The sequence below is a fragment of the Pteropus vampyrus genome, unplaced genomic scaffold (genome assembly GCF_000151845.1).
Source record: "Pteropus vampyrus isolate Shadow unplaced genomic scaffold, Pvam_2.0 Scaffold482, whole genome shotgun sequence".
In the NCBI taxonomy this organism is placed as follows: domain Eukaryota; kingdom Metazoa; phylum Chordata; class Mammalia; order Chiroptera; family Pteropodidae; genus Pteropus; species Pteropus vampyrus.
This window is the reverse complement of record NW_011889263.1, coordinates 604,182-614,947: the sequence shown is the minus strand read 5'-3', so window position 1 is coordinate 614,947 and position 10,766 is coordinate 604,182. Positions and strand designations below refer to the sequence as shown.

Below are 10,766 nucleotides of genomic sequence, written 5' to 3'. Positions count from 1 at the left end.
TAAAGAGCTCTGAGGACTCAACGAAAGTAGCGGCTGGGCAGTGAGGAAGGCAAGTGGATGCTCTAGCACTGGCTTGTGGGCCTCTAGTGAGAATTTCTCCAAACTGTTTTTCCTGCTGGCCGTCCTCCTCTTGCATCTGCTGGCTTGTCTGACTTAGGTCTGTGGATTCTTTGCCCTTCTGACGTGGTCCAAAATTGACCCACCTAGCCACTGGAGACAGTCGAGTCTTCAGCCTAGAGAGGCCTGAGAGCCTCCTTGTAACCCTCATTGTTCCCAATCACGTTGGCTGACCCTCCGGCCCGAGACACCCTCTAGGGGCCAGTTCTCCTTCCGAGAGCCCCGACCTAGTTCCAACCTTAGTAATTGCATTTGGTCCCCCTGGAGTTTCTTATAAATGAGGACTCTTTGCTTCTCATCTTAACCTCCTCTGATAGTCTATTTTTAATCTCTCATATTCTCCCCACTAATCACCTTGCTCTGTCCTGGTTCAAGAACAGAGGTCTGGGACTTTCTGCCCTGAACCTCTGTATCTGAAAAGATCCTTTAATTATCCCCAGTTGAGAAAACTGAGACACAGAGAGGTTAAGTAACTTGCCCAGAGTCACGCAGGTAATATGTGATGAAGTCGCGAGTTGAATCCAGAGTCTAAGCTATCTGGCAGATCTCTGCCTTGGCCATCAGGTGACCTGGGTCCTCAATGCCTGCTTCTAACTTGACCTGGAACCTTGGACAGCCAGTACCACATCCATTGATTGAAGACATTTTCAATTATAAGGCACTCTTTTATGCACCACTGAGAAATGCTGTTGTCTAAACTAGGACATGGCCAATTTTAAGATATACTCTAATTGCAGAGATGTCAGAATGTGAACAAAAAAAGTTTGTCCTAGAATCAATAAAGTATAGTAGTTTTTCTGAGTCTCAGATTCCTCCTCTGTATGTGGTAGAAATTGGATTTGATGACCGTGATATTTCTTCCAGACCCACCAATGCCAGGAGCAATTCTCTCTCTGGTCTTGTGCATCATCAGCTATGATGTTTCCATGGTAACTGAGGAACCAGCATCTTGGAAACTCTTAAGTCCTCCTAGAGTTGCTTCTGGTGGTTCTTTGAATGCACCAGATGTTATGGACAGATTTCCCTCGCTGATACGTTGGTCCTGGAGACCAAAGAGTTTCCCTCGGACACTAGGAGCTCCCCAGAGTCCCGAAACTAGGGGAATGTTTCAATAGGGATGAGTAGGAAGGACCTTGAAGGTTAGGTCAGACCACCTCTTAAGAGGATGTTATAACAAATGCCCTTGACCTTCAAACAGAATTAGTATGTGACCCAAATTGAAATTCTTGGAAGCATGAATCCTCTCTCTTCCCTTTCTGTATGCCTTATTCTCTTCGGAAGCCCTCGTTACCTCTCCTTTCCATCCATTTGTGAGTATCCATGCCCTTCCTGACTCTTCATCTTCCTGCCCCACCAAGAGGTCTCTCAAAAAAAGACCTGATGTTTCCCATTCTTTGTTGGTGCAAAAAAAAAAAAAAATCCATGTGTTATGTCTTTCAGAGGCTTTTGCACCGTTATGCCTTCTTACCAAAGAACAAAAGGCTTTATCTCGTTCAAGACTTCTAGGCATCAGGAAGATAGGAGTTCCAGGGGACGTCAGATAGGATTTCCAAGTTGAGAGAAAAGCTGTGCCTTAGATCAGTTCCCTGTGATGCTCCAACTAAATCCCTAACACCAAGGACTTAAAAACAGGACACCATTATGATTTCTATTTCTATTTTTCCATTGGAGCTCAGTCATATAAAAGTGGATTAACCATATAATTCTTAGATGATGACACACTGATATCATGGAGCCATTATTATTTTGTTAGCCAGTTAGTTGTTAGTTAGCCAGTTAGTTAGCTAGTTAGCTAGTTAGTTCAGCCATTTGTTCTTTCATTCATTATTTTTTAAAATGTAGTCAGCTCTCAGGAACCTGTCACTCAACGTGAAACCTAGGCCCTTGGCAATAATCTGCATCCAGCCATTCTCATCAAACCAGGGCAACAAGAGGAGACAGCAAGATGAAGATCCACTGACCTTTTTCTCACTCCTTTTAAGATTGGCCTGGCGTTGGATGGTTGGAGGGTGGTGGACAATTGTTGCTCCTCCCCATTAACAGAGGAGAAACCGAGGCCCATGGAAGGGAAGCCTTGCATAATCTTTAGCCAAGGTCACCAAAGACCATCCTCTCCCTCCCTTACTTCCAGGCCAGGCCAGGGCCAGGATTGGTATCAACAGGAAAGTCAGAGCCACTGGTGGCCGCCACCCCCAAACAAAACTAACCTCTCTGTTTCCCCCTCTCCCTTCTAGACTACATTTTCTTAGGACTCTTTATGTCCGAAATGTTTATAAAAATGTACGGGCTTGGGACACGGCCTTACTTCCACTCTTCCTTCAACTGCTTTGACTGTGGGGTAAGTGCCCTAATTTCTAAGAAATTCATTTCTCCAGCTCTTGCCAAGCATGGCTGATACCTGGGAACATAGAAAAGGAAGAGGCAAAGTCACCCCTGGATATGAGAGACTCAGCTGAATGCAATGGAAACGAGAGGACCGTACTAAACATTGAATACAGGCTCCCAGGACTGTCAGTTACTGCCGGTGGGAGGGCACATGTGTGAACCGCCTTTCAAAAATGGGGGTGACCTGATAATGCCACTGCTAGAAATTCACCCTAGAGAAATGTGCACAGATACCCAGGAGACACCTACAAGAATGTCCTGAGCAGCTTTGTTTATAATAGTCCCAAACCAAATGACCCAAACATACCTTTGCAGTAGAATGGATGAGTAAGTGGTGGCACAGCCACGGAATGGAATATTCCTCAGCACGCAAGGCCGCCCGCCGCAACGGCACCCATCGGCCGTGCAGTATTGCGCAGTAGGAGGCAGATACTGACCAAAGCTGTCCATCCATGTGTGCGATTCTGCCCAGCAAAGTTCAGACGGACAAAACTAAGCCGTATTGGTTAAGGATGATACTTGAATACTCTAAAAAAGGCGAAGACCTCAAAAACATTATGGTAGGCAAAAGAAGCCAGATACAGAAGGTCACATGTTGCGTAATTTCATTTATGTGAAATGTCCAGAACAGGCAAATTTCATGCAGACAGAAAGCAGATCAGTGGTGGACAGGGGCCGGGGGAGGAGGGTGCGGAGTGACTCCTGGGGATGGGGTCTCCTTTGGGGGTGACGGGAATGTTATGGGACTAGGTAGAGGTGGTGGGTGCACAACATGGTGATCGTGCTAAACACCACTGAATTGTGCACTTAAAATGGTTAATTTTATGTTATGTGAATTTCACCTCAATTTTTTAAATCAAGGAAAGGCTTGTTATAAAATTCAGGGTGGTGGTTATGTCTAGGGTGGTTATGCCTTATTTCTTCACGTAGGTGGTAGCTGCATGGACACTCACTTTGTAATCATGTGTTTTAGGGATTCTTTGCTCTCATTCTTTGCTCTCATAAGGAGGGATGAGAGGGTCTGAGACCCTCACTCTGCTTGCACTGAGGGTGAGAGTTGGGTTGGGTTCTGACAAGGTTCAGGCCCGGGGCGTGTTTGCAAGGACCTTGGATGTAAGAGCGGAGCCTCTGTTCTAGGTCATCATCGGAAGCATCTTTGAGGTCATCTGGGCCGTCATAAAACCTGGCACATCCTTTGGAATCAGCGTGTTACGAGCCCTCAGGTTATTGCGTATTTTCAAAGTCACAAAGTAAGTCTTTGGAGATGTGGGGAGACACTTGGGGGTTGGGGAGGGGGACGCGCTGGGAAGGTGGGCTCGGTGGCCACAGCCCTGGCCCAGCCTGATGCCCCATCCCACCTCTGGCCTCTGTTGGCAGGTACTGGGCATCTCTCAGGAACCTGGTGGTCTCTCTTCTCAACTCCATGAAATCCATCATCAGCCTGCTGTTCCTCCTTTTCCTGTTCATTGTCGTCTTTGCACTTTTGGGAATGCAGCTTTTTGGCGGCCAGTAAGTGCTCAGCAGCTTCTCTGATCCCCACTTCCCTGGGGTCTGGCCCCGGGGACACCCCATGTACTCGCCCAGACAGGCAGGGCCCTGGGTACCACTCAGGGGTCCTTCTGGGGAACAGAAATGCTGGAGATGTTTCCCTGGAGACCGGATGCTAAACCGCACCCTCAGAATGCCTGGGGCTTGGCCAATGGGAAATGTCTGCATTCTCTCACAGGTTTAATTTCGACGAAGGGACTCCTCCTACCAACTTTGACACTTTTCCAGCAGCAATAATGACAGTGTTTCAGGTACGACTTTCACCCAGCCCCGTGCCAAGCAATGCCACATGGAAAAGCACTAGAGTCAGGAGGCAGAGGGAGGGGGAATTGGGCAGGAGCCTTTCTTGGGGTTTCCACGGGAAGGAATGGGGGAGGCGGGGTGAGCAGTTTTAGGATTGGCTAGTTTAAATAATTTCAGACGGCTCTGGGGCATAGGAGCTGTCCTGGGTCGGCTGGAACGTGGCCTGAGAGATGATCCAAGCGGAGAATGTTGGCCTGGCGTGTAAGAGCCTGATAGAGGAGGTGCTTGAGGCCGTGGGCCGTGGATTAGTTGATCTGCATTTGAAAATCGTGTTCATTGGCCAGTTATTCACCATCTCTAAGAGTTAGCCAGCCTCCCTCCCTCCAGACCCACCCAGCAAGGCACCAGCCATCAAAGCATCGAAATACAGAAAATATGAGGCATGGTTACTCCGCCCACCCTGACCCCATACTCCAGAGCAAGGGGTCGACCTGGGTGGTCTCCCCAAACCAACTGCTGCGCCCCTGTGGGCATGTGACCTGAGGGGTGGGACTGACCAAGCTGGGACCTCCAGAGCCTCCAACAGATCTGGTCTCTTTGAGGGGGCAGAGAGTGTACGGGAAAATAGGACTTCGCTCCCCCTTCTCCTGGGGCCGTGGTTTCTAAATGAAACCCCAAGCTGGGGTTGGAACGAGACCTTCCGTGAAGCGAAGGTCTGACCTCTCGCGTTAATGACCGATGACAGTTACAGTCACCACCCACAGATCCTCAGCACAAGGTTCTGGCTCAGGAGCAGTTCTGTCCCTAAGGCCACTTGGAAGTGTCTGGAAACATTTTTGGAGGGGTTGTCAAAACTGCGGGGGTGGGTGCTACTGGCATCTAGTGGGTCGAGGCCAGTGATGCTGCTCAACACCCCGCAAGTGCACAGGATGCCCCACCCCAGAGAATGACCCAGCCCCAAATGTCGGCAGTGCCAGGCTGAGAAACCGTCCACTAACAGATTAGCGTTTCTGGAGCTCTTTCACATTTACTGATCCTCGTGAAAATACTTCAGAGGAGGGGAGTGGGATTCTTTTTTAACGAGCATATGGATGCCACACACGTGTCCGCTCAGTCTTTCTCATAATTTCCGTTTGCCCTCCCCTGTGTCCTTCTGCCTGAGGCCTTGTCCGGTCACCAGCCTCCGCCCTGCCCCAGACACAGCACCCCAAAAGGTCCAGTGAAGATGTTGCTTATACGACAGAAATTTATTTCTCGCAGTTCTGGAGGCTGGACGTCATGGTCGGGGTGCCCACAGGGCTAGTCCCTGGTGAGGGCTCTCTGCCTGGCTTACGTGCGGCTGCCTTCTCACTGCTCCTCACATGGGGGAGAGAGAGACGGAGCCCGCCCAAGCTCTGTGGTGCCTCTTCTTACAAAGGCACTCATCCCATCTTGAGACCCCACCTTCATGACCTCATCTAACCCTAAAATTACTTCCACATGAGGGCTTAGAGCGTCAGCATTTGAATTTAGGGGCACAACTCAGTCGCTAGCAAATCCCCTTACCATATCTGAGAAGACACTACAGAGAGGTTCGTGACTCCCCCGGGGTCTCTTTGCCGAGAAGCTGGGCCGAGAGCTCCTCACTGCAGGGACAGACAGGTTCGGGCCCCACAGCTGCATCTCCAAGGGGCCCGTGGCTGAGAGGGGGGTTGGCTGTGTGCTTCTTTCTCCCTTTCAGATCCTGACCGGTGAGGACTGGAACGAGGTCATGTACGACGGCATCAAATCTCAGGGCGGCGTGCAGGGCGGCATGGTGTTCTCCATCTATTTCATCGTGCTGACGCTCTTCGGGAACTGTATCCTCCGTGGGGGGTGCGGGATGCGCCCGGGCCTCGGGCAGAGCAGATAGGGTTGTGAGGAAGGGGATCAGGAGACCAGATAACCGGGGTCCCAGGGGCGATGCTTTCCTTGACTCTGGCGTCTGCAGACACCCTCCTGAACGTGTTCCTGGCCATCGCGGTGGATAATTTGGCCAATGCTCAGGAGCTCACCAAGGTGCAGTTGGTGGGAGGATGTTTCTCTGGCAAAGTTACCACCTGCTCGTGGCAGATCAGGACCGTGCTGGGCATACGGGGCTGGGGACAGGGTCAGAGCTCTTGGCCTGGATGCACCGTGCCAGGGGGACGACGCCTCCTCCCCGCTGTGACAGACTGTCCCTAGTCAAGTGGGTTCTTCAGCAGAGGAGGTGGTGAGGGGGTGAGGCCCCAGGATTGCAGGAAACAGATGGCACACTCCACTGAGTACCCATGGACAGGCAGTGGGCAGTCTCAAGGGACCTCCAAGGAACGATGCGGCCTCCAGGCTCACGGCACTGTCACTACACTAGACCTGAGGACAGGACAGATGGAGAATAATCTACACAGGGTCCTGGGGCTTGACATGTGGCCCCCTGTAAGCTCGGGAGCTGGTTGGACCTTATCACTGAGTGACAACTAAAGAATTCTGTGATACTCTTGGTGCCAGGCATCGCTGTCGTTACCCTTTTGCATAACGGGAAACTGAGACTCCGAAAGGCAAAGTCACCGGCCCCTGCCGGCATGATAATAGCAGCTACGGTTTATAGCATCGCGCTATGCACGTCAGGTGCTCAGCACAGGTCTTGGTACACAGTAAGTGCTCAATAAAGGGAGTCTTTGTTCATCACTGGGCACGAGCCTGGCCCTGGACCTAGAGCTCTCATTTTATAGAGCTCGTAGAGGGAAGGCTGGGATTCGAACCCAGCCCTGGCAAGCTCCGGAACCTGAGTTCTTGACTCACGCTCGCTGCCACTTTCAGCCCCAGCTGACAACATAATGATAAAAATAATAATAACCACAGAAAGTGTAATTGCGCTTTGATGCCAGGCACCAGCAAGCATGACAGGTAGGGAGTTACTGTTATCCCCGTTTCACCGACGGGGAAACCGAGGCCCAGAAAGGTTAAGTGGGCTCGCCACATAGCGAGGAACTGAAAAAGCAGAGATGTGACCTCTCAGAGAGCAGAAGAGAGAAGAGCAGAGAAAACGCGGTCAGAAGAGAATTCGGGGAGTGGGGAGTGAGAACCGTCCATGTGAGGAGAAGGCCAGTTTTTATTCATGGTCAGTGATACTGAATTATGGGCAAAACCTGGGGCCAGGTGCCCCTTTTGGCAGCCTTGGACTCCCTGTGAGTCAGGTCTACCTCATGGGCACAGAGGAGGCGATACTGCTTTTGGTGACACAGCTCAGCATCTCTGGGATAGCCCACCGGCAGGGCCGCTGGGCGTGGGTGTACAGGTTGTGCACTGCACAGAAGAAGCTGGGCTGCATTTTTGCAATTTGAAAGGTGAACGTCGGGAACAAAGGCATGTTAGGAGCTAGCGGTGGTCCACCCTAAACTTGTTCCCAGCAGCGGTGTGTTATTAAGAGAATGTGTGCGGTCTTCCTCTGAGCCCAGGAGGGCCAGGCCTATGGCCACCCGTAGCTTCACAGTCCCAGTGAACCGAGGTGTTCAGGACATGTTCATGGAACTGAACCAAACTGAGCAGACGTTGCCAGCCCTCCATCTGCTGACCCTGGCGGGAGGGAGAGTTTCCCAGGCCCAGCTCTGACTTGAGGGGGAGGGAGAAAGGAAGTCTCCATCACCCCTAACACACGGCCATGGACCCAGTCACCATGGAGCCGGTTGGCGTGGCTGCTCCGGAAGTTGATCCAGCCATGAGCTCATCCAAGTCACTGGGGAGAGGGGCCGCCGGGAGGATAGGAGAAAGGGAGGGAGAAAGGCAAGCTCATTACCTTTCTCTGGAGGAGGTGCGGACATTCTCCTCCAGACCCTCGTTCTTTCCTCCATTTATTCCACAAGCGTTTCTTAGGCGTTTACTATGTGGCAGGCGCCCCGCATAGCCCCTGATATGTTTTTATCTCATTTATTCCTCACAGAAACCCCAAGAGGCACATTTTCTGAGCCCCGTTTTACAGATTTGTCAGTCATTCAAAAGCATTTATTGAGCACCTATGGTGAACAAGGCCTGGTCTAGGAACCAGGACACAGCCATGAACAGAACAGGCAGAAATCCCTGCTCTCACAGGGCTGATATTTGAGTGGGAGAGACAGACAAAAAATACACAGTGCTAAAGGAGAACAAGTGCCATAGAGAATGTTGGAGAGAGCTGAAATTTTAGCTGAGGATTGTGAGGCACAGAGAGATTAAGCGACTTGCCCAAAGTCGCAGAGCAGTAAGTGGTAGAAACTGGGATTTGAATCCAAGTGGGTCTAGAATTTGTGCTCTTAACCATGTGCACCGGTGCTTAAACTTGAGCATGTTCCATACGCACCTGGTTGAGAATGCAGTTTCCAGGGCCCAGCCCAGGTTCTTTGGGAGGCCCGGGAATCTGTATTTGCAGCATTTCTGAGGCAGGGGGTCCAGAGACCCAGCTCCGAGAAATGCTGGATGTGGTGCCAGGATGAAGGGAGGCCTTGTGAGAGCAGGTGGGCTGGCAGGTCCCACCTCCATGTTGTCACTGGACAGAATGTCCTGATCTGACCGTTTCTGAGGTGGTAAGGTTGCTTCTTCTGCAGAGATTCCCAGCGCAGGGGGAGAGGGGCCCTTCGGCCACATGACTTTTCTTATTGGCGGGTTCGTCTCTGGCCATTTCTTTCTCGTTGCTTTTTCTTTGCTTTTTCTTTGTTGGCTTTTCTGTTTTACGAATGAGGCCCTGCATGAAGGCTGAAGAAGGATTTAAAGCCCCAAATCATCTTTTTCTGTATGTATTTTTAAAAACATCTTCCCCCATCCTCCTCCTCTCTGAACCGCTGAGAATATAAGTTCCGCTCCCGATTCCTTTCTGGAGGCTGTTGGCAGTGCATGGGATGGGCCATGGGGATGCTGATTTTTCTGCATGTGGGGGCTAGTCAGTGGTTTTTGTGGGTTTTTTTTTTTTTTTGCAGTCTTGGTTCAGAGAGCTTAAATGACCCAGAAAGTAGAGTGAGAGGAAAATCTTTGCATTAATTTCCAGCTCAAGACAGAGCGCAGAAAATCTCCCCCGTGGAAAGGGGAGTGTCTCCTTTTGTTTCCTTCTGGCTGCGTGCTAACATAGGGTTAATTATGACCTGGGTCTCTAGCCTGTACGTAAAGGGGGTAGCAGGACACTTAACAGACACTGGGTGTCCACTGGGCTCCCGTTCTGATCCGTGGGCCTCGGCTCTGGTTGGTCGATGCCCAGCCAAGGCTTTTCATAAATATTTCCAGTGTCCCCCTGGTTAACAGTAGGGTCAGAGGCGAGGCCCCAAGGCCCAGTTTATGTTTTGTAAACAGAGATCCCATGTGCCTTTTAGGATGAACAAGAAGAAGAAGAGGCAGCCAACCAGAAACTCGCCCTCCAGAAAGCCAAGGAGGTGGCAGAAGTGAGTCCTCTGTCCGCGGCCAGCATGTCCATAGCTGTGTAAGTGCCCCCAGCTCCGGCATGCTCCCTGAGCTCCTCGGCCTCTGCACCCTCGCAGTCAAGGCTTTGGGGCAAGGAGCCGTCCTTGGCAGGGTTGAGCTTTGGGAAGAGGTACTTCTGCCCTCCCAGCCATTTTTACACGATAAGTAATTAATGAGCACCTACTATGTGCCAGGCACTGGGGATATAGCATTAACAAGGGGTTAGTGGGTATAGAGCATGCCAAGGGTAGAGAAATTTGTGATTTTAAATAAAGTTGTCGGGGAAGTCTTCGCTGGGAAGGTAACAAGGCCTGAAGGAGGCGAGGGAGGAACCATGGGAGGATCTGAGGGAAGAGCATCTAGGCAGTGGGAACAGTCCTGAGGCAGGAACATGCCGGGCGTGTTTAGGGAACGTAAAGGAGGCCGGTATGACTGGAGCAACGGGGGAGAGTGGGAAGAGATGAGGGCAAGGAGGCGACAGGGGCAGATCATGCAGGACTTTGTGAACCGTGAGGAGGACTCAGACTTTTGCTCTGAGTTAGGCGAGCACCATAGAGGGTTCTTGAGCAGAGAGACAGGACCTGCCTGACTCAGGTGCTCACAGATGCCCTCTTGCTGCAGTCAGGAGAACAGTCAGTGAGGGTGAGGGCGGGGCCAGGAGACAAGGTTGGAGAGGACTGCACTGGTCCATGCAGAAGAGAGAGTGGGGGTTGGACCAGGGTGGTGGGCGGAGGAGGAGATGGATGCAGGAGGCGATGGATGAAGGAAGAGTGGACAGAATTTGCTGGTGGATCGGAGGTGGTGAGCTGCTGAGAATTAAGGTGTCTTGATAGAAGGAAGATATATCAATACCAGTATTCTTAATTGTGCTTTTGTGGGGTACCCTGGGGATTCTGCAAACTGGGGGGAAGTGCATCACGGGACACTAGGGAGGGGACTTTCTTTCCCAAAGTGGAAGGAGGTGGCTAGGAAATGGGAGCCCAGGAGAGTTCATGCTCAGGCAGGCAAGTTTAGGAGAGCAGCCTGTGGAAGGTCAGTGTAAAACTATCAAT

At 51.2% G+C, this 10,766-nt stretch overlaps 1 protein-coding gene across 1 annotated transcript in view; it reads left to right on the top strand.

The window, feature by feature from the left end:
* CACNA1A (calcium voltage-gated channel subunit alpha1 A) overlaps positions 1-10,766 on the top strand; it is a gene marked incomplete at its 5' end in the record, with an annotated part of 168,357 nt that overhangs the window by 88,300 nt on the left and 69,291 nt on the right. The window contains 7 exons of the mRNA XM_023524598.1: positions 2,352-2,455; positions 3,640-3,752; positions 3,880-4,011; positions 4,229-4,301; positions 6,014-6,131; positions 6,263-6,330; positions 9,627-9,733. Coding sequence (XP_023380366.1) covers positions 2,352-2,455; positions 3,640-3,752; positions 3,880-4,011; positions 4,229-4,301; positions 6,014-6,131; positions 6,263-6,330; positions 9,627-9,733 — 715 coding nt within the window. The remainder of the gene's footprint in view (positions 1-2,351; positions 2,456-3,639; positions 3,753-3,879; positions 4,012-4,228; positions 4,302-6,013; positions 6,132-6,262; positions 6,331-9,626; positions 9,734-10,766) is intronic.